The sequence below is a fragment of the Phalacrocorax carbo genome, chromosome 1 (genome assembly GCF_963921805.1).
Source record: "Phalacrocorax carbo chromosome 1, bPhaCar2.1, whole genome shotgun sequence".
NCBI lineage: Eukaryota > Metazoa > Chordata > Aves > Suliformes > Phalacrocoracidae > Phalacrocorax > Phalacrocorax carbo.
In genome coordinates, this window is record NC_087513.1 from 203,539,775 (window position 1) to 203,564,754 (window position 24,980).

General features: G+C 37.2%; 1 protein-coding gene across 2 annotated transcripts in view; it reads right to left on the reverse strand.

Moving 5' to 3' along the window:
* The window catches only part of ARHGAP42 (Rho GTPase activating protein 42), a 172,286-nt gene that overhangs the window by 54,498 nt on the left and 92,808 nt on the right, over positions 1-24,980 (reverse strand). For both annotated transcript variants that reach the window (XR_010371219.1, XM_064441323.1), the window contains exons 4-6: positions 24,685-24,756; positions 5,991-6,092; positions 1,444-1,554 (exon numbers count right to left, since the gene is read on the reverse strand). Coding sequence is in view for 1 of the 2 variants with exons in the window: in XM_064441323.1 (XP_064297393.1) it covers positions 1,444-1,554; positions 5,991-6,092; positions 24,685-24,756 (285 nt within the window). In the remaining variant the exon portion in view is untranslated. The remainder of the gene's footprint in view (positions 1-1,443; positions 1,555-5,990; positions 6,093-24,684; positions 24,757-24,980) is intronic.

Sequence of the window (24,980 nt, forward strand, 5' to 3'; positions counted from 1 at the left end):
CCTGCTGCTGTGATGGCTGACAAAGTGTGGGGACAGCTCCTGGGCAAAAGGATAAAGCTCAGTATCTCCTTCTAAAATATATAAAATTAAATTTATTTTTCCTCTCTGTCTAGCACATATGATGAAAGATGCCCTATTTTAACTACATGCGATTGCACAATAAGATTTCCCAATGTATTCTCAATACAGAAAGTTTCTGTTACTTTAAAGGAGCATAAAGTCTTCTACACCAGGGTCAGAGCTAGGTCAAGATTTCTAGATTTTTCCAGCATGTTAGAGTTTTGCAGAAATAGACAGAGAGAGACACTCTGGATTAATCTGTGACAGGTAGAAAAATGTTCTTATTTAGAAATCTGAGCAAAGTTTTAGTCTCTAAGATTTGGCAGCTGTATGCCATAACGATAGGATTTCTGTAAATAATGCTTGCTGAATCCAGGTTTCATTAGTTTGCATCAATGTCAAACATCCACTATACAATACATTCTCATCTCATTGAAAGAAGGCATCTGAGAAGCTACTCCTGGTGACACTGGGTGTTAGAGATGTAATTCAACCTGTTTCACAGTCAAGAGTGCTGTTTCAGTTAGTTACAAGGAAGCTGGAAGATGGTGTGGAGAGACAGCAAAAGTTATACTTGTCATGTTCCTCTTTCACAACTGATGCTCTGCTATGCTCAGCATCTTAATGGGAAGGGACAGATGACATTGGAAGTTCTCTGGCAAGGGCTACAGGTACTAACTAAGGCAACTGGCAAGCTAGTCCTCTATGACATGGACAGCAGTAATACTATAATATGCCACAGAAATATGCTAGAACATCATACTGAAGCAGCTATTGGTACTGACTGACCCAGAAGATACTTAGGGGTGGGGGCAGAAACACAGTCCAGGAGAAAAATCCCAGATTTGAATATGGACTTTGAAAGACAACTTTATCTCCCTCTTTTATGGCATATCAACATATGCTTTCTTTTACATGCAATGTAAGCTAAAGACAAATTACCCCACCAGAAAAAAAAATAAACTTACCTATCCTGCAGAAAAACTGATTTTTCACTTTATTTCATGTATAACTCAGAAAAACGTATGTGTACACTGCCTACATGGAATATTTAAATCTAAAAACTGGCTCAAAATTTCAGCCATGAAACCATGGTATTAAGAAACATCCTTATGTGCTGCACAGACGCAACATTACATGTTGTCCCCTTAAAATGTTATGCACACTCCAAGTCGTCAGATATTTCACTTCACAGTATATATGATACTCTTACATAAACCCTTAATAAACATGCAAAGTGCCCAAGCCAAGATCTTAATGTCTGTCTAGCTACAAACAACCTGCAATCACAATTTAAAAAAGGGAGCAAACCCCCAGATATTTAAGATTCAATTTTCAGCTTTAAAAGCATGCATTCTAAAGAAAATAAAACATAAAACTTACAGGTTCAACAAATTCAAATTTCTTTTTCTCTTGTACTTCTTGAATTTTAAAAACATATTCTAATGATGCTTCATAAAAGTTTTGATGTTCTCTGTCAATCTGTGTATCTGCCTAAAAGAAAAAATGAAATATAGAGAACATTAATTTTCTCTTACGATTGCTTTAAAAACAGATTTTGACATGAACAAACAGGTCTTCCATAAGATTACTTTACAAGCTTCATGGGGTCAGTTTTCTTCCTGAAGATTATAATACCTACTTAAAATAGAACAAATGCAAGTTTAAGAAGTCACAGCTACACATTTTAGCCTCATGCCTTTTCCCCTCGCCTTTTTGATTTCCTCTTCCTTTTTGCACTTTAAAATTCTAGTTTTTAGGAGAGCCTCAAGGTAAACAAAGAAAGGTGGCAGCAGGAACTCTGACCCTGGTATATGGAAATGTTAGAAAATGAAATAGAAAAGAGTAGGATAGGAATTAGGGAGAGACAAAAAGATTAATATTTCTATTTAAATGTTTGAGTATCACATGCACTGAAATATATCTATTTCTCAGCTTCAAATACCTTCCCAAGAAGATATTTTCTTTGTTAAATAGATTGTCTTTAACAATGACATCTTGCAACTTATTATTTCATAGTATGAGTCACATACTCTTGGAATATAAACATTTAAGTCCTTAACCTCATAAATCAATTATTTTTTCAGTGTTTTAATTTTCAAATGCAAGAACTACAACACAATACTTGTCAGAAGTGCCTGAATAATACCACCTGACATGAAGATCCAGTACCAAAACAAAGTCCTCTGCCTGAACAACTAAAGAATTAACTCTTATCAGCTGATAAAGAGTAAAAGGCTTTTATCCTCAATTTAAACAAGCCATGGCAGAGAGACCTAACAGACAAGCAGTGTAGTATGTGGATAATGCCTAAAGAAGAGACGCAGAATCCATTTTAATTCATCCTTCTTCATAACAAATCATTTTCTCAGGCAAATGCCTTTTGGGCTGCACTAGTTAGGTTTTAGTCTTAGGTCAAAAAGAAATTTTATCAAGTATTGGCAACATGACTGAAACTAGTCCAGCTATTTTTGACATATGCCGGTTAAAATATAGCAGTACACTTCTGTATATTCCCTAGTTCAATTCTGGCATTAGAAATAACAAATATGGGAAAATTGTAAAAGCTAGATGTTGCCTTTTCTTGGTAGCAAACACTAAAACAGTAAACACATCATAAAAGAGGTTGAGTACTTGTAAGAGTACAAATGCAAAGTCAGTGTTTTCCTTCAGGCAGGACTTGGTCATCAATAGCACCATATTTAATTAACATTGCTTCTTTAGTAGAGGACATGCTACTATTGTGATTGGACCGCACAGGCTCTTAACAATATTGATCCACTTCCCTAGCGCAGTGCTCTTGCACTACTTCAGAGCATGGGCTTCAGTACTAGCATTTCCTTCCCATGCCTATAAAAAACTAATCAGGGAATTAAGTACAAAAACTAACATTATGAAGCAGAAATCAAGCACTCAAAATTCCAATAATAAGTGCTTTACCACTCTGCCATGTGCCATTCAGATAGAGCCTTCAGCTGCTGTTTTCTTTGATACTCTGTGTTAATAGTTTTATTTCACAGAAAAATATATCACAGAGGCAATGCTACATAACCGAACTGGACCAGGTGCCACCACGCTGGGACACAGTCCAACAAGCCCTCACTCACAGAAGTGCAGTCAATAAGCACTTGAATCAGACCTCAGCTCTCACATTTAATTGTAAGCAAATAATAAAATCTAGTTTTAGAAATTAGTTCTTTCATGCTTCGATTCAGAAAAAATATTTAAACACCTAATTAAATCCATCTCTATTCTGAACAGCATTTAAGCAGATTGTAGTTGTAATGATACTTACGACAACCAAGTGCCATCTCAAATATGGATGGGTTCCTAAATTACAGCCATAATCACCGCTAGTGTACAGGGACTAAATCATAATTTCCAAAACGTATCTTCTGTAGAAGAATTTGCATGAACACCGAGGATTCAGATATGTAAGAACTACTTTGAAAGTGATTTTAAAGTTTCAAAAGCTGAAAGGATTTTCACACATTTTTCTATGACTTCAAACTGCATGTAAAAAAAAAAAGATTTGATGGATATGATTTTGAGTCTCTACTTGTATGATATCTAGTTATAGTGACTAATACTTTCATTGATGTAGGATATTACTAAAATGTATACCAGAACTTCACATAAGCTTGGAGACTGAAGCCTTTTCTCTGTATGTATGCCTGATTCTGGAAAAGATTTCAGAGAAATAAAGTCAGGAGTTTATTCACTTTTTCACACCACTCAATTCTGACCATTTTCTGCTCCACTGTGGACTTCTGTAGGCAGTAAAAAGGCAGTATTATGAAGTTTCTCTTTGACACTAAAGGAAAAACAGTCTAATCATCTATGTAAACTGCATAAGCAGTCTTGCAGGGTCTTAAAATATCCAACACATTTCAATTATATGAATATATGCAAACCACTCTCTATAGAATATGTTCAGACCATCAAACTTCAGATGCTTAATTAACGTGCTCTCAGTTGCAGTCAAGTGAGATATGTAAAATACAATGATACGGTATGAGAATGATTCCTTGCTCATCCCAGTACTCTTTAACCCACATAATGTGATGAGGTACCAAGAAACCTCAACAATTCAAAGCAACAGCAGGTTAAAAAAGAAGTATTTTTCAGTGTGACAGTAGCAGTCAAAAAATGGTATTCCCATCTCACTAAATGCACAATATCGACTTGAGGCAAGGACCTCACTTGCACTGAGCACTGAAGCCCCAGCCACCAGCAGTGTTCTGTTCTTTGCTCATGCCCTGGCTCTGCTGTGGGCTGCTCAAGTGAACTCCTCCTGGACATATGGGGCTCACACAAACCACTCTGGATGTAAGTCAACAGCTATCACTTGGATTTCAGGCCAGGAATTGGTGCTTGGTTTCCTTCTATTTACAATACAGATACAGGCCAAAAGTCTCCTTGGTTAATATTTTTGGTGCTGATTTGCTATTGTACCTTCTACTTAAGGCGGGTCTAAGTTGCTGATTCAGCACACTTACAGCTGCATAAAACCGGGGAAGACAGAAATGACAAGTTATGCCCTCTATGCTTTACAACTGGGGCACCCAGAAAAGCAAAGAACTCAGCCTCAGTTACAAGATTTTAAATCAACAGATGCTACTTAAGGACACAGTGGAAAATTTTACTCTGGTTTTTGATTAGTTTATATACTTAAGCCAAAACCATTGTTACTCTACCACAGTTTATTATATTCACAGTTGTTACTTTTCACTTCAGTTGCTGTTTTTAGACTGTAATTATTGTCATGCCTCAAGAGTAACTATTTTATTTTATTTATATTCTAGAATAAATTGGTGCTTAAGTTCACTTTTCCACATTTTGGTAAGAAATTTAACTTTGGGTTTTTTTCCTCAGCTGGTGCTCAGTCTCTAATAGAACTGCTTCCTCCTCATTACACAGGATATTTAGGAAAACTGAAAGCTGTACATATAAAACTTTAACATACAAGTGGAACAATTAACCAATCCTACATAACTGATGTGTTATCAAGACTGATTATTACAGAGACAGCTATGGCAATTCAGGATTATAGACATTATTCCAATTTTTGAATTGGTAAGCCTCACTTAATTAAAAGAATAGTATTATTGGTAAACATGAAAAAAATCCTACAATTTGTGACTGAGTGATGGTCACATCTTCTGCGAAAACTCCATCAGCAAACTAATCCCCATGATTTAAGAGTCACCGTGACAACAGTAATCCTATCAAAATAGTTTTTAAACTACTTTTGGCACAAATCCCAAAATGTCATTGATATCAAAGTGCTGGTATTACTGTAATTTGCCTCAAAGACAAGTCATAATTATTTTTACTAGCATACTGACAAGCCCTGGAATCCTTCTGTTAAACTAGAAGATGGTTTGTTTTATTAACGGGAAAGAATTAGCCATACAGACTCCTCAAAGCTGAAGTTGTGGATAAAATTTCAGGGCATGATGCTGCAATCTCAGAATAAGGTGAAAAAGAAGAAAGAAGAAGCATAAACCAGCATCATTAAAGTGGTCTCAGATCAGTCTCCCAGATTAAAATTTATGTGAAACAGAACCATAATTTCATCAAGTAATAAATTAAATAGTAAAAAAGCAATTCATTGACTTTCTAATATTCCATATATACCTTATAAAAGTCACATTTTTACTTTAGTGATATAATTCTGTTGTTGCAGCCGATAAACATTAGCTGTACTGTACAAAGTTGGACATGTAGAACATTGTCTTGTTAAAATACTTAACTCTTATTAAGGTCATATTAATCCCAACCAATAATTCATATTCACAGCAAGTGTGACTACAAGAAATCACCACAATTTCACATTAACAAAATGCAGCACATCTTGAAGAGAACCAGTTTGTTATCACGATCTCTATGCAAATGTGAAATTGGGTAAGGGTGTGTTTAGTGCTTACATCTTGCAAATGAGATTCTTTCTTCTTTGCTGATAAATTTAAGTGCTTCTCTAGGATGGAATAATATTTCTCACTTTCCTTGTCAAACTTCTTCTTCCCATCCTGAAAAACAAAAACATTGCCAAGTAAAGTATTTGATTAAATAGCACAGGTAACTTAAATTAAAAGAAAGAATAGGTGCCAAAATATGCCTGGTTATAAACCCATTTTCATTGGTTCCAGTGTTTTTAGGGTTTAATTCTGAACTGGGCCTGAAGTTATTAGGACTGATTCAATTACTGAATGCAATATTAAGCAGGATTTTTCCCATAAATAATAAACCTATACAACAGAGTCACATAGTTTTGCATAATAAATATACATGAGGTTTTATGTAGGTGGTATCTTGCTAAGCAGACATTTAATGCAAAATAATCTTCTCCAAGTTTTATAAAAATATACCTACCTGTTACATAGACTTTGCTGAATAAAAATATTGTGGAAGAGGTAGGTGAGTATAACAAATCTGATGATGATATGGAGCTATTCTTTGTATTTAAGACTAATATATGCTTATTTCCCACCCACATTCTTAAAATATGAGGATGATGGAAAAGCACATACTGAGTTGCAAAAGGAAATTGGTCCAAAAGTCTGTTTCCAATAATATTTTGATGTGTCTGAATGTTTAAGCTTGTCTCATTTAAAAGAGTTATCCTGCCGTTTTCCTTTCCCACTCCTAAGTTTTTCCCATCATGTACAGACTATCCTCACATTTCTACTGTAAGACTACTTTAATACATGATAATACAAAAAAAAGCTACACCTATGGGTAAATTAAGACATACCTTATTTTCGGCAATCTAGTTTATAATTTATACTTAAATTTTTTTAAAATCAGATATTCTGAAATTTAAATCTGAAATTTAAGAAGAAGCTTTCTCAAAGCTTTTCCATCTTTCAAGAAGTGCCAAATTTCAGGAAACAGGAGAACAGATCAGAGCAAATATCCCATGAGAGTATTACTAATGATAATAATATAATTTTTAATTATGAAATTATATATCCTCTAATTAAAAGCAACCCTCTGCCAGTGACTTGTACAATCTTAGGTAAGTCCTAATGATTCTTTCTAATGAGTAATGAGTATTTTGGGAAAACAAAGAAAGCTCAAGACGACCAGTCCTACCTACACACGTGCAAAAGCTATTAATGGTGGAAAAACTAATTACTGGACATAATGCAGTACCTTCAGGTCATCTTCAGAACCGTAGTGATTCTCTTCCTGACCCCTGCCACCCTAGAAATTGCTATATACCAAACAAATATCTAGCCTGCATTGCAGCACCGCCCTGTTTCTCTTTGTCATATCATGGGAAAGTCAGGTCAGTCAGAGAAATAAAAAAGAGAAGGAAGAAGTTAATGCCATGAATGAAAACTAATCAACTAGCTGTAACAGCAAACCACTTAGTGATTAGCTCGGTGACTAAAGTTCACAATGGTAGTTTTATTAGATTATAAAATACATCGTGCACTTTCTATGCTGCAAAAAGTTCAAATATATTTAGTATGAAAAATATGCACAATTTAATGTTCTCATTACCTCACAGCAGAAATATCTTCAAAAGATATCATAGGGAAAAGAAGGCACTTGACCCAAGAAAATATTAATTAACAATACAGAAAAATTCCCAATGTCATTCTTTATTCAGTTGCAGCTATGTAGATATGAGGGAAAAAAGGCAAAAAGGAAAAAAGAAAAGCTTGTATTTTGGCTAGCAAAGGAAAAGAAGGCATATGAATCATCTTCCAAAATCTTTTCCAAACATGTTCTTCAAAGAGAGAGAGGAGGCAGATGGCAGGACTTGCCAAATGACCAATTAGCCAAGAAATCTTCTTCTGTGGAACTGAAATCACAGGTTGGTTCCACAGTCCCAGTTTTCATGGGGAATGATCAAGTGCCAGGTCTTCATGATTAAGCAAGAGCAACCTGAGTATCTCGACACCTCTTTTGGTCACAAACAGAAATCAAGTTCAGTTGATGATATACCACAGATACGTGTGTTTTGACTAAAGGTGCAGTTAGTTGCATACTGTGTTATCTTCTGAGAAAATGATGTTAAGGTGCTGGACTAAAAAATTAACTGGATTATTTTAAAATCCAGGTGACACAGGTGGCAAAGTCACCATCTTGCAGAAATCCCCAAGTCAAGGGCAAACTCAACTCATGCAATGAAAAATGCAAAGAGAATTGCTTTTTTTTTCCCCATGTCACTGGAAGCTGGGACAGGAACCTGTCTAATCATGATATTGAAGCCTTTGGTCACAAGCTGCTGGAGTTCAATGCAGCGGTGGATACCCTGTCCCCATGTTGTGCGCCAAAATGGACTGTCGTGGTTTAGCCCCAGTCAGCAGCCAAGCACCATGAAGCCGCTTGCTCACACCCCCCTGGTGGGACGGGGGAGAGAATCAGAAGAGTAAAAGTGAGGTAACTCACGGTTTGAGATAAAGACAGTTTAATAGGTAAAGCAGAAACTGCGCACAGAAGCAAAGCAAAAGAAGGAATTCATTCACTCCTTCCCATGGGCAGGCAGGTGTTCAGCCATCTCCAGGAAAGCAGGGCTCCATCATGCATAACAGTTACTTGGGAAGACAAATGCCATTACTCCAAATGACCCCCCTTCCTTCTTCTTCCCCCAGCTTTATATACTGAGCATGACGCCACATGGTATGGAATATCCCTTTGGTCAGTTTGGGTCAGCTGTCCCGGCCGTGTCCCCTCCCAGCTTCTTGTGCACCCGGCAGAGCACGGGGATCTAAAAAGTCCTTGACCAGTGTAAGCGCTACTTAGCAACAACTAAAACATCTCCACGTTATCACCGCTGTTTCCAGCAAAACTCCAAAACATAGCCCCATAGTAGCTACTACAAAGAAATTTAACTCTATCCCAGCTGAAACCAGGACAGTATCTTGCCATGGCTTTTGACAATGAGGCCTGGGTGCAGATGACATTTGCTGCACATCTGGGCTTGACGTCATGCTTGCTTTTGCTGCTTCAGAGGCTGGACTGAAGGAATGAGACATGGAGCCATGGACAAAGCTCCTGCAGGATTACCTGTGTCAGACTGGGAACCACTCGGCCCAGCTGGGTCAGCACCAATTCCTTCCCTAATAGATTTATGATACAAGTGGTAGGTATTCCTCTTGCCTCATGAGCTCAGACTCAAGCTGATATGCAGGTGACAGATGATCCTAGGTCTGGTCAGGCACTTGAGCTCACATTAACATTAACATATTAACACAACCTTTACTAACAAGATCTAGAGAAGAGTCTGAAGTCTAAGCTTCTTGGTGAGAATCAAAGAGAAAGGTGTGAAAATGGGGCTTGGCCATCTGAAATAGCTCCTCCTCTTACCATACAGCACGCTAAATACATGTTAATGCCAAGAGGGATCCATTCACACATTTAATGTAGTTCCCTGTGTACCAAATCCAGCTGCTTATATTTTGTGCTAATATCTACAACAAAGCCTGTGAATTACGTTATCTACTCTCTTTATATGTAAAAAGGAAAACACAAAAAGTAAATGAACATATCTAAACAGATACAACTCCCCCAAGAACAAGACAAGGAAATATTCAAATAAACTAATTGTGGTTGCGAGGCATCTTGTATCTTACACGAAGCTTCATGAAGATCTCCGTGGCACTACCTGTGAGGACATGCAGATTTTGAAGGCTTTCTTGGTCTTCTGCTAGCATGGCTGGCCCCCTGCCAGACTGTACCTCTCTGCTGTAACAGTGATCCGCTCAACCGCTACCTTCACAGTTTTTACAACAGTTACATTAAAGAGAAAACTAACAATTTGGGGCTTACTTGATACCAGAACAACTTCTGGTCTGAGCAGTGTTTCCAGGGACAGCACATCCCAGTAACTTTGCTTTTTTCCAGATTTTAACACAACAGAATTTCTCCCTTCAAAGCTGGAAGCGGACAAAATAAGAAGAATATACAGAAGTAGAGTGAGAATAAAGATCACTTGGCAGTTTTTACTGAATGAGTGTCTTTATTTGGTGATACTTCTGGGAATAAGGGTGCATCGCCAGGAGGACAGTGTTTCTGGCACTGTAATGATCACCCAGACACATTTCTGGGAAAAGTCTGAAAAATACTGGCCCCAACAGGTGAGTGAGTTCCTTTTGCTTAAAATGTCCTCTACTATGCCAGTAAAAACTACCTATTTGAATGTACTGAAGCCTCTGAAAGCTGTTTATTTCATAAAAATTAATAAAAAAAAAGATACACTCAGAAATAGGTGATTCATTTTCTGGAATAGGAGAAACACTTCAGTTTATGCCAAGATAACTCTCACCTCGCACACTCAGCTGGTGACTCACAGCACACAGGCGCATCCTAAGTGGAGTCACAGACTTATCTCATGCCAGCTTTAGTCTTTTCTTCTGCAACCCTCAAATCACTCTCATACACAGCTGCTGCCGAAATTAATCATCTGAATCCTGGCACTGGCAAACTGTGCCCATGAGACCGAGAATCCTGCTTTTCCACAAGCCAGGAGGTTTACAAAGAAAGTTTCTATGCAAAACTATCTCCTCAAAGCTTAGGAAAGAGAGGATTGCTTCTGCCTCTACATTCCACATTGGACCAACCCCAAGGAGAAGAGAGATGTGGCTGGATAAGAAAGCTCATGCTGTATTGTTTACCAGAACTAACAGCACCAGCCATGACACAATGCATAAGGTACGTGGCCGTTAGGAACATGCTACTCCTGACCTCTGTATTATGTCTCTTACTCCCTTCAGCCTGTAGCTACCTTTCAACCTCGCACATCCTTCCTGCAAGTAGTCCTCATCCTTCCTCTTTGCCCTGGAAACGTCAACCATTTCTGTCAAAATATCAGCTAGAACATATAAAAAGCCCATGTCAGATAATTGAGAGAGTGCAACAGAAAAAGACAAATTACAAAATACTAATCCTTGATGTATTTCACACTGATGTATGTCATCAATATCTTTTGTACAGATGAAGTTCTGCAGATTCTAAGCACTGTAAATGCCTCTCCTTAGTTGTTTAACTGTTCTCAGGTGTGTTGGGTCACTAAGCCTTAAATCAGTTCAAAAATATTTACAGTTCTAAATGGCTCAAAATTCTAACAACCCCGTTAGGAAAGCCCCTAACCAAATGCTCAGCTTCTAGCATGTAATGGAGTCTTACTAACTTCCAGTAGTCTCTTGACAGAGTCAAGTCATGTAATACTGGATCCAGGTTTAACTCCTGGCTTTGTTCTCTGTGCTTAGTTTTCCTCTATGATTTTATTTCAAAACTGATTAGACAATCTCCAAAAAGAGAAAATTATCTTTTCCAAAATAAATTTTGCTCAATACACCACTAATTACAGATATGCCAGTTAGAAGTTTAACTCGAAAGGTATTCTCCTATCCCTCTTGTTTTACAGAAATCTATGGCTGTTAGAAGACGAGACATTGATTAGTAAGAAGGTGACTCAACTGAGCCAGATAGGATTTTTTTCCTGTTCAGAAAGATTTTTATTTCATGCTGTAACTAATTGTATGCATATAACGAATCACTGGCATGATTCCTACAAATTTTACAAGTATCTGTACAATACACAATTTGTACTTTTCAGTGTAAAGCAGAAAGAGTTACTATATTTGGAAGCTGACTCCTATTTTCCAGTGGGAACATCAAGAAATCAGATATTTTTTTTGTAATGGTCTAAGTTTGCCACTACTTTGTGTCCAGTATTTTACATCAAAACTGTTATATGTATCTTCAGAATTATTACATAAATTATTCCTCTTTATTTTTCATAAAGAAGCTTTGCCATCCTTCCCATTTCTTTTAATTCTTTCTAGTTGCAATGACTTTTGGTGCTATACTTGTCTATTAGCATATCTCAGCTAAATCTTACATCTGTCCCTAAATAAAATATTTTACCTCTTTGTTTGTCCCAGAATTCATATTTAAAACTTTAACAAGCTAATCTTTAAAACAAAAAAAATCCAGTGCTTTTAGTTCACATTCATCTTCAACAACAATATCCTTGCACAACCATAAAATAAACACGTTTTGTAAGAGGTGATTTTGGAAGGATCAAGAAAGGAAATGAAAATAGAAAGCAAAGAAACTATTTGAGAAAAAACTTCAATGAGAATCCCTCACTTAATTAGGAAACAAGTGAACGTTGTGAAACATGGCTGTGTTGATTTCTTTTTTTCCCCCACCTAAAATTAGTACATGTTTTTCTCACCAGCTCAAGCTGAGATGTAGAAACTGGCACAGAAATGCAATAGTAAGACTCAAATATAGATAAAGTCACATACATTTGCCAGTAGAAGAAACTGAAGGCAATAGTGAACGCCGCTGAGATCAATAAAGCCATATCCCCTTTCTTTCTCTCTGACAACTGCAAAAATGTTGATGTAGTAACACACTGGAGATGGTTCATTGCTGGAATTTTAGACTTCAAATGTATTTTTCAAAGCCACCTTTTCCATTACCTTTTGTTTGCAAAAACTCAAAATGTATTTCTACAAATACAAGTGTATTGGAATTTTTCTTCCAAGTGTATTGGAATTTTGTTTGGAGTTGTAAATTTGGGGCATCATCTCTTATTAAGTAGTAGGACAAAGAAAAGTAGAATTGTACACTAGAAAATAAACTAAACTTAGTCTTGGAAAGACTGATTTGAGCTCAGATTGTATGGATTTCCTGGAAAATGTGAGATCTCAGAGTCTCACAACTCCTCTTCTGAGGAGAAAATGAATAAATTCACCTTACATTTTATTTTGCCTGAGGTTTTGCTTATAATTCGCATGGAGGTGGTTGGTGGGTTGGGGGGGGAGGATGTTTTTTGTCCGGTTTTAAGAAAACGGAAGTTATCATAGGCATCTGAGACCACAGACTGCATTTTGATAGATGTCTGGATGGGGGAATTTCTTTTTGGTAAAGATTTTGATTTACTATGTGAATGCTTACAGTTCAAGATAAGACCAAAAGAGATTTTCCAAAAGGAAAAGTGAAAAGGGTATATAAAATTCCTTCCCCCCCTCGTCCTCCTTCCAGTCAGAATTTAACATACAGTGAGGCTATAGGGTTTCTCCAAATCTGTGAGAAAGCTAGGAGGTTAAAGGGCATAGTTTACGTATTGTTAGCAAGTAATACTAAGTGGACAAAGTTATATAATAGTTCATAAAGAAATGCTTGCTGCTCAATACAAAATAGGGTTAATATAGTAATAAATTATGACTTATGTTACTCATAACTGCTAGTGAAAATGCTTCCAAATTGAAGCTGAATGCATCACGTAAAAATTTAAATGCCCTAACAACTATAAATCTTTAAATCAATTCTTTAATAAAACAGAACAACCATATGCAAACCATGAATATCCAGAAAAGAATACGGTGTAAGACACAAATAATTATAACAAAAAGAACATATTGCAACAATGAAGTATAAGAAGGCAATAAACTGGAAATACAAGGGTGTTTAGCAGCATTAAAGCTATGAAGACAGATATTAAAAACTGACAGTTTAAAAAATAACCTCAATTAAAATCAGGCAAGTTATGCATAAAACTAAAGAAGTTCTTTAAACAACGCAAAACTAATTTAACTTTAGGATGGAGTTCACATCTGTGTAAAATACTGAATAACCCTGTAGGAGAAAATTTACTTTCAGGTTCATAAACTTCTGAAGAAAATTTTCCCTCTGTAATGCCTTGACAGATACAAGTATCAGGTACGTTCAAACGTGCTTCCTGGAACAGCAGAATCCTACAGACTTTTCCTAATGTTCCCTAATTAATGCCATCAGATGTGAGCAGAAAGAAGGTACTTACCAGTGAAGATTAAAAAAAAGGAAAAAGCAGAAAAGTTTCACTATTTCCATGAGATCTAAAATTCTGTTCAAATTAAGAAGCAGTTACTCTTAAATGAATAAATGCGTTTATAGGAAGTCATTTGTTTTTCTCCAAAAAATTCTCCGCTGAAATGGAAAAAAATATTAGAAGTTCCCAGCACTGCTGTGAAAAGACATGCAAACCTGCCAATATTGGCAGGTTGCAAAGCAGAACACATCAGATTCCCTGTTACTCAGCTGCAGAGTTGTCTCAAGTTTATTTGGCATTTGCTAATTCCAGGAGTAGCTGCTAGATGTCTGGGAATCTGTTAAATCCCTGCCCAAACAGCAGGACTGGTAAGTCTACACACGTAATCTATTTTTATTGTTTTTACTGTCTACTATATATGAAATATTTTTGCTGGAACACCTTACTTAGGATATTAGCATGTTACTGCTTAAATAATATGAAGAAGTCTGAAGCACATTTAGGACAGTTTTCTGAAGTTGAAAATGTTTTATTGTTTCATGTTCCTATACAAAAGTTTGTGACTTTAATGATTTAAGAAAGAAAGTTACCCATGCTCCTTAGGAATTCAGAAAGAAGCTTGAATTAACTCTGTACACTTCATCAAAAGTCATAGAGAATAAACTGCTCATGTCATAAGCAATGCAGATATTTCTTAGAAATCAATATAGCTGTATATGCTGAGTAGAAGGTAAATGACAACAAAAGATAAAACCCAATCCAAAGTCATCACTTCAATGATAAAAGAAGCCAACTCAGATTTGGGGCATGCTACCTTTCAAAAATAACAGGCAAACAACAGTAACTTATGTTGTGATTCAGAATATACAAAACGCTGAAGTCACTGTGCTGGCAACACTATCCATGGAAACCTGTTAACAGTAATGCTTACAAAATCAGGCTGGAGATAAGACCTTCTCTACATGAGCAGAGAGTAGTATTTTTGTTCTCATTATTTAGTTCCAGTAAGAGCTTACAGAGCTCTTACAGTTCATGAAAATAAGATCAGTATTACAATGCCTTTTATTGTTTCTGCTTCATTTCCATATACACCAAACTCAGTTCAGTTCAGATGATAGTGGGGCAAACCGAAAGAAAAGAAGGTTTACAGGAAAAGACAAACATAACAACATTGCATAGGTCTGGTGGGTTGTAGCTGACTCTTCGATGCAAACAGTGCCACATAAGGACTGTGTGGACAGAAAAGCAACATTCACAATGGATAATACTGAAGTGAACTGGTCTTAATCATGGGGAACAGGCAGATCCAATTTTTGCCTAATCTTCCACATCAGCACCTGGACTAAGCAGGGACAAATGTCTCAGCTTCACCCATGTTTAGACAGCTAGAAGTTGGCCTTTCAAGTTCAGCAGTCATACCAACCTGTTATCCAGTGCTGCACCAACAGTGAAGAAAGGTTTGTTTTTCCTGATTCTCTAGTTCTCATACTAAGAACAGAGAAGATAGACTTAGCTCTTTAGTTACTAACATAAGTCACAGAAATGCAAAAGATACACTATCCAGCTATGCAGAGTATAAGGGCTGTTACAGGCACAACAGCTTTTCTAGTATGATCTTTGCACTTGACAGTAAGGCAAGTTCATCGTAACAGTCATAGCGGTGGACGACTTCTGAACTTCAAAAAGAACATCCGATTTTTAAAACTGTATTACACTAATCAACAACTTCCCTTGGTCTCCACCACTGCCTCTTTCCCGCCCTGCTTCTTTGTCCATTCCTCTGTCTCCCTAAGTGCCCGCCACCCCATTCCCCAAGCAGCTGCCTTGCCAGCATCCGACACCTGATGTTGCTGCTCTCCTTGCCCCTATTCCTCCCATGAGCACTCGCTTTTTTTCCTCCCCATGGAGGCACACTGCCATTTTAGGTTTTCCATGCCTCCTTCCCTATGCGAGATTCCCTCACAAATGAAGTGTATTTCACTAATGTCCTGGCATGCCAGTAAACTAAAATGTGTATGAACAGGCCATTTCACCTGCACACAGTTAGCAACTATCTTCTTTCCTTTGTGCACTTAAAAGCAAAGAAAATGCAAAAAAAAAAAAACCTGCAAAGACTATAGTGTCATTCAAATAAAGTAATTCTGGCAGACTAGCTTCTAACATCACATACTCACTGCTTTATTTTAAAAGCAAAAGATAAAAATATCTTTCTTAAGTAGTGATTTCTTTTTTAAAAACACTCTTTAGGAATCTCTCTCCTGCCTATGCCAACCAATCAGCCGACATCCCTGACTGCAGCGTGCCAGCAGCACGTTCAGCACAGCTCACAGTCCCACGCCACCTTCCACGTCATCGCAACGGAGCCACAACGCTGATCCGGGGAAGGACTCGAGGCGGGTTATGAGAAAGTTTTTAGATTAATACACTCAACTGGAAGCTGTGCTGTTTACAGATAGAAAAAGAAAGGAAATAGTCTTGGTTCATGACAGAAGTGATTTTGTTTTGTTTTGAAAGCATCTATTTTCAGAGTCACTCTTACAACACTGATAAAGGAACTCAGACTATCACTTTGGGGTGAAGAGTCATGCCTCCCCAGTGGCGCTGTTAAGCTCAACCAGTGCTCTCAGTTTACTTCTTAGGGAGGAATGATCTTCTCATCAGAACAACCATCAGAACACCCCTTCTTGGCAAGCTCCACAGGAACAAATGGTTTTGTGGTGGTTACTGTAGCCTGAAAGATCCTGAACCAATGAAGCCAGTTCATTTGACGGAAAAACTGCGTTCTTGGTGCTCCGTATCTATACCAAGATACATTAATATTTCAAGTAATGTTGCCCATCTTTTGTTACAGTACAGAAATGATACTTTCCAGCTACTATCACCCACTACACTTTGGAATACAGCTATTTTATATTCACTTTGCCAAAAGCAAAACTGGTACAATGGTAAGAGAGTGCAAGTTTCTATATTCCCAGGCCCCTACAGACCTGCTGCATAGACAGAACAAGATATGGAACGAAGGGAGACCTACAGTGATATAGCCACATGTCCCAGTCAAGGGATTTTCTATTTAGAATGGAAAATGCCACTCTGCCATAGGTGTGGAATAAGGACCCATGGCTTCAACATCATCTGAGTAACGCCCAAATGTAAGAGACCTATTTTTCTGCTGTTACCTTAAATACACCACAGAAGAAAGAGAAGCAATGGAGAAAGAGACCTTCATTTTCCCCAAGACTGCTGAAGAAAACCCCAACAGGTGACAGAATAAGATTAACAGATTCATTTATACTCATGTAAAAGCCTCATGTGTAAAAGCCTCAAGTGTTAAGTGTTTGGTACAGCTGTGGCACTACACAACATGAGCACAGCTCTGAAGTAATCTCTGTAGGGTAGGAGAATGCAGCTGCCTTTCTGAAAACATGATGAATTTGGTTTGATAAAGGATGCCAAAATTCAGGGTGGATCTTATTTTGAGTGCAGCGGGGTAGGGGACTAGGTGCCTTGATTAGCTGAATGAAGACCAAGACCTTGTGCAGAGAGCAGAACACTAAACTCTCTGCTTCCTCCAAGTCCCATCCTGCTCTGTGCCATGGGCAATTGGCCACTTCCTATATCCCTCTTAAAGCCTCCATGAGATTCTTGAAGACTCTCCTCCACAACCTTGAGACTTGTTTCTCACGTGTGAAACATAATCCTTTCCATGCTGCGGCTGAGAGCAAGGCTAGAAAGGACATAATAGAATATTTGCCAAATCCTCCATGCCTCAAAACACTCAATAAGAAGTTCTGTTCCCCTGTGAACTAGAAATCAAGTTTGGAGGTGAATGTCCTTACTCATACTTTTAATCATGGCTCAGGAGTCCAGCATGATTCTAGCAGCTGTGCGGGGTCAGGATGAAACCTGTATCCTTCCTGTGACACAGATTACAGTGGGCTGATTTAAATTAGCAAGAAAAATTTAATTTAATTGGAAAATGTGCATGTTTTCTTGCACTTTTACATTCTTTAGTTGTTTTCCAGTAGAAGGGCTGATACCTACTCCCTAAGTTTCTATTTTTTGTTTTACTAGCCACAGATTTCTTAAAAATAAATGGTTCTTTCTGCCAATAACAATACACTGCATACTCACTTATGCAATTCCACTGATTAATGCATTTATTCTAAACCTTAATTCTTAAATGTTATGGCAGAGCACAGTAAATTATAGCTACTATAGGGGACTAATTTATTTATGCTTAATTTATATCTGTTTTCTTTAGGATGCAAATTAGAATTTTATTAAAGTGCAGAAAAACACAGCTTCAGAAACTGGTTTTAGTCAATCAGCCAGTCAGCCATACCAGATTTTAACAGAAAAAATTCATTTAACAGAATTTATTAAAACAGACTTTGCACATAATATTAACTAGTTTACTAACAAACATCTGCAGTTAATGGTTTGAACTGACAGTTTTAATCACTGTGTTCATAATCTTTCAGTTTTTGATTTTGATAGAGATTTGAGCTTTCGTTCTTGTTTTTTTTTAAAGGAATACATTAGAATTGAAACAAGTTTTTAGGAATGTTCTTTTTTTTTTTCCTGTTAACTTCCTAAGAGTTTTCAACTTTGAATGAAACAGTTATTGAACTGAAGTAAACTGCAATGAGAAAATAATTTTGCTGCATTTGCAGAATGGCAAGAGCTGTCCCAAGCAGATTAGTCACTTCAGAAAACCTCTGGGTCCAGGTGCTCAGCCACAGATATCTCCCAGCTTAATGGTTTGGCTTTCTGTAGAAGAAAATACAACTGCCTGAAAAGATGAACTGTGTGCACACTGGGCTCTTCATCACTATTTTTGAAACTTCCCAAATATTTCACACACACAGAAGCTTCAAAGAAGCAGTGGCTAGTCACACCATAGCACTACAATTATATTATACTTTTAAAAAAATAATTAATAGAGATTACCAAATTGATACAGGTCTTTCACAGCTTCCTATTTCCATAAATTTATTTGAGCAGCTATTATAAAGTGAAAATATATTTGACCTATTTTTAAAATAATTTTTATACTATACATTTTCATTAAATGAAAAGGGAAATGTAGACAGCTGCAGATGATAAAGCAACAATCCAGCTACTCCAAATTTGAGGATCTGGGTCGACTCACAGAAGACTCTATACACAGACATTGAAATCCAAAGGGAAACAGCAAAAATCAAGATGAAACAACAAACATTTTTAACAATATTTAATCTGAAGAAGTTTTCAAATTTTCAACTTTTCTTACAACTGTCACAAACAAAATTTACCATTATAAACACACTATTTTTTTTAAGCTTAGCCTTCTAATTTCTCAGTTCTTGCATCTGTCAATATTAGTTTAACTATGATATCAGATTAGACAACATATTCGGAACTATTTCTCAGATAAAAATTATGTAGGACCTTGGAATTAAATATATTTATAAATGCAATTTACAACTCTTTCACAGTTCACAAACTTAATCCAAAACTCAAAGATTTACTTAAGTAAAAGCAAACCTAAAGAAAATTTGTACTTCTCCATCTACCAGAGGTAGATCCCTAAAGCCTACAATATCTGAAGAGACTGCCACTTGTGCTTTTTATCGGTACAGCTGATTTTTTGGTTGCAGCTGTGTCATGACCATTGAGTAGCCTCAGTTCCTCCTGCTCATTCATTTCACCTTACGCTTTTTTCCCAATCCGCCAGTCCTCCTCCTCTATCTTGGCAATACCCCCAACCTACAGCAACCCCAAGCTGTGTCAGCAACACCAGTTTTTTTTTTTACCTGGTCATTACTGAAAATAAAACAACAGACCGATCTCAAATTTCCCCTTGAGATCTTCTAATTAGTAACTTCTCTCTCACCAGACAACCTCTCCCACAAACAAAACCCATTGCCTTTTCCCCAGTAGCCAGTTCCTTAGGCGGATTGGGTTTCTTATACTATCCCCCATCTAAACTAAATTATAATGTCTCATATAGCATGGTTTAAAGGCCTTGCTGAAATAGAAACAGGTTTGATCTTCTGCATTTCCTTGCCTACAGAATAAGCTATTTTATCAGAAAAGATATCAGGTAACTCTGGTAGTAACCATTTTTGGGAAACTGTTGCATTTTAACTGAAAATGTTTGCCTATCAATTATCCTCAACTGGCCTCTATTTCTGCTTCCTTCCCTCGGCCCCCTCCCCAGTATGGTTCAGACTGAAATCAGAACATCCCCAAACCAGTGGACACAAGAACCAAACCTTGAGTAAGAGATGCTGCTTATAATGAGACACCTTCCACTGTACCTACTCGAGCAAGGTCGTTAATTTATCTCAGTTAAAGGACAAGTACTATAATATGATTAGATACCAAAGAAACTAGTGCACGAAATGGGCATTCTGGCATTTCTAACAGATTTAGATACCTATCTAAAACTCTGCTTTAATGGCTTTCTGACAGACTTTAAAAAATGGGGGGTGAGGTTTTTTTGCTTTATGCTCCTCAACTTCCAGACGGTCCAAATAAAACACAGAGAGCACGTGCCAGCTCCTGCATGCCTACATCATGTGAGTATAGATGTGAACATAGATGCAGGAAAATTAATCCCAGCAGTGAACATGTATTTGCTTCCCAAGTAGAACAGAATTCACAGCTTCAAATTAATGAATGAAAGATGATAATAATAATAATAATAATAATAATAAATCCTCTCCTGGCCAAAATAAATCATTTTATGAAACAAACAGACGGAATTGTAAGGAGGAAACAAAACTCTCCTTTTAAGTCTTAAAATCAAAATTGCTTCTGTTGTCTTTGATCTGATATAAGTTGTACTAAGGGTCAACGAACATTGGAAGAAATATTGCTAAATACTGTACCCAATGGATAAAAAGAAACATGAAAGTTTGGCCTTATTGTACATAACACATCGCACAATGATCTCACCAAAGTTACCAGCTGGGGACTTGCAAACCACATTTACCAAATAAGGCAAAATGCTTCATGCCTGAAATCCTTTCCCAGTTACCTCACCCGGCTTTTGCTCGTGTTTCTACAATAATTGCAAAGGTCATTTTTTTAAACTCAGATGGAGTAAATCAACAGGCTATCCAATGCAAAGCTAGGTTTGTATAGTCTCTGGAGAGAACTCAGCTTTATTTAAACTGAGTGTGTACAGAAAAGGAAGAACTGAAATATGTGCAATAAAAACAGAAGAGCGAGTAGTATAAATTGAGAAGAGCAAGTGATGTAGAACTGTGTATTGCTGGTTTGATTACGAACACCAATGTTTTATGGGGAATGTTTCTCAACTTTCCTGTGTACCTTCAGGTTTTTGAAGTGCATATAAAGAATTGGTCTTTAATGTTATTCTTGCGACGTTCCAAAAAACACTTGAACTTTGCACTCTGGGTTTGTGCTGCCCTTGTATTTGAAATATAGCTTTGTAATGTCAACAGGATATATTTTATCCTCCATATTCTCTTCAATTTCAGTGATCATATTTTTTGCCTAAACTTGATACATTTTTGAAGAAATAATAAAATATTCTCATCCTCTATATTAAACACAACAGTAGGATAGTTCTACACAATTCATCACAGTAGTAAAAATCTTGCTAAGGTAATTATTAAAATAAAATTGTGATTTTTGTAGTGGAATCTGTCATTAATTTATAACATTTTCTCTCTTTTTTTTCCTCTGTGTGTGTGGCGGGGCAGTGGGGAGGATTGCTTGTTTTCATCTCTTCACTTGCTCTCATAATCTTCCCCTCATCCAAATCTGACAGTAGTACCTAATATAATTTCCTATTATGTATATTGGTAACACAACTATCTAATTTTTTTTCCTTCAAAAATTTGGAAACACAGCCTAACAGGGTACTCATATTAATAATTCCAAAGTCCAGTTAGAAGACAGAGGATCCAACGCTCACCAATTTATAAAATACACTCTTCACAGCACAAGGCTGATCACAAAGGCCAGATGCTTGCATCTCTAGCTACTGCTGAAATTGCCAGTGCAACAGGCATATACAATTAACCTTGTGCTTCTCTACCTAATCATTAAAATGTTAGTCCATAAGATGTTACGATGCAAATTAATTGTAAATTCACAGCTCTAGAGATATATGACATAACTATTGGCTATCCTGTGGAGTCTGCACCATCTCAGCCTCTCTTTGGAGAGGAGCACGTACACAGAAATGTTTTGGCTTTTTTGGGGGAGAGAGGGATGGCAGAGAAAGAGGAGCAAGTTTGGGTTTGATATGAATACAATTCTACATGCTTTTGTAAGCTAATACTAGGGGAAAAAACACCTCAAACCTGGTATTTCCGTGCAAAAAGTAACAGTTGATACATGGTCCATACAGCTCATGTGTTTAGAGAAGACCTCAAATAAAAAGTGACATTCTCAGTGTCCTGTGAAACTTGCTGCTGAAATCCAAGCAACAAAAAAGTGTTTATGTTTTTTGTTCGGCTATCAGTTCAGATCGCCCCAGGCGAGTTCAAAAAGCCAATCTGTGCAAACCTTCATCAACTGCAGATAAATAATTAGCAAGCTCAACTCATCCCATATTTATAAGAGTTCATAAATGCTCAAGTGTTGAGCCCAGTCAACAGAAGTGGAGGTAAGCAATCAGACCATGTTCTCTACTTCACTAACAATGAGTTTCAGAAAGGCCAAATTTATCCTCTGTTTCATACTGCTCTCATTATTCCTAGATCACATGTTGCTATTTTGTAATTACTAGAAAAAATATTAAATGTTATTAATCTCTCGCTTATTTGTGTTGATTCCAATTAGTTAAATGCCAACTGTAATTGCTTCCCCTGATAAAAATCGATTCAGAAGCGAATGTTTGTATCGCAATCTGGGTTACGCAGGCAGCCTGAATCTCTTATTTTTGACAGTTGAACTCCATGAGCAGTGCAAGAAAAGACGAGTTTATTTGACACTTTATAAAACAATGAGCTGGAAGAGGTCTCTATATGGTATCAATGTGTCATGCCAGTATCCTGGACTGCCCCAAACACACATAGTGCTGCATAATAATGCATAAGCATGTTAGACACTGGAATACAAGCTAGCTGAGCCAAGCTCTCTCCTGAACTCATGAAGTACACCATTGTGAGACCACAGACAAGTCAAAACGATCACTGTTTCCACAAATTATATAAGATGGGCAGATGCCCATATTTTATCTGGAAGGGATATGGAAAAGAAACCAGCCGGTTGTGGTATACCAAACCGAGAGGACTCCAACTGTCTTGTAGTGCCCTGCCTTTAATGTTAAATACTTGCTGATTCAAACAATGAAATATTCATCTTCAATTAGATCATTAAATATGTGTTGACATCTACTGAGTGATATATCCGAAGGAGAAGTGAATGTCTTATACAGTTCTGCAGAGTGCTGTGAACTGCCTGTGGATCGCCTCTCTGATGTACCAGGACAGTCAATGGTACGGCAGGTTAGGCTTTGAAATAGGGTTCTCTGCAGAGAAGAATGATACCCCTTGAACTATAGGAACACAAAATGAAACGGTAACACAAAGAACTGAACAATGCAACCAAAACCTACTGAAATCTAAAAATAATTTTTGCACTGGGATTAAACTCTGATTTGTGCAGCATGGTAAATAAACTCCCACCCTGCATCTCACAGCAGCATAGGGGTGGGACAAGAGAAAAATGCAGTTGTACACAAAAACATATCAAGTAAGAGGGTAAAGAACATCCATTTCAGAGAAATCTGACCTCCAGTTCACGGTAAAAATTCTCTCAAACATTTACTTAGTTCCTGTGCGGAAGCAGGCTCATCTGTTCTCTCTACGTGTTCACAATAGCATTAAAAAAAGTATAAGCCTTTGGTCTGTCTTTCCAATAGCTCTGTTCTTCTGAAGTTGTTGAGTACAGCACAAGCACAACCTCAGCTTCAACATCAAAGAGAGATCTTGTTCATACCCGTTTAACCTTAAATATGGAAAATTTCCCAGAAAATTTTTTGAGGGCTAATACAAGATGCAAAATGCTTTAGAGCTAGCAAATTTATGTAGACAGACGGAACTGTTATTAACCATACCTCTAACTGACTACCGCAGCCTTTATGCATGTCTCTGAGACTGTGATCAAAGCAGTCACTGATAACCACTTAAGACTCCAGGATCAGATTGAAAATAGCTCTTCTAGACTAACAGTTCGTTCCAACATCTTTTTCCCCAATATATCTGATTTCCTGGGCTGACTACTGAACCCTGGTATAGACAACCTGCACTGTTTCTCTAACACAGATGTAACATTTAACACCACAGAACTGGCTTGAATCACCAACTGGAGCACTTCCACCATGGGAAAAATCTCTGGGCAATATGAAGATCAATACTCTGGCAACATGAACATGAATCACTGCACTGCATCAGCTGTGTAAAGTGGAAAGGGAAAGCAGAGACAGAAAGACAGCATGCCTAAAGCACACTGACTTCTTTCGGTCTTCATACAACAGCCACTGCACCCAGAGCAGCTTTTGAACCCTCTGTGCGTTTCTGAGTTAACCCAAGGTGCGACGTAACATAAAAGCAGGCATAAGAAGATGAACAGGACTCCAGATGGTAAGAATGTGCAATAGCAGAAGAGCTGTACCCTATGCATATAATCAGCCTTTAAACTCCATTTCTAAATTATTTTCTTCTCCGAAGCAAGGAATTCAGTAGAATTAATAATACATTAATGAGGACGGCATCAAGTATGTTTGAGTACAAATGCCTGTTTTCAGTCCAGCCTTCAAAACACACTGATAAACAAAAATAAACATGAAATGAAAAAGAAATGTTTCCACAGCCACTTACTTTTGCTGCTCCTATTTGCTCTTTACGAAACTTCTCCAGCGGTGCTATTAGCACATCATTAGCATTCTGGATCTGCAAAGTTAAACATAAAGCATATCTTTTTAATACAGAGTATTTGCAGAAAATGGAGTCACTGTAACTCTGCCAATGTGCAGAAGTGAAAAATTCATGTCTGTAACATTCTGTTAGGAGCATATGGGTATGAGTCAAAGAATTACGTCTTCTTTACAGAAAACATACAACACACATGTTCACTGGTCTATTATGGAACATTTCCATGAATAACTGAAGCAATT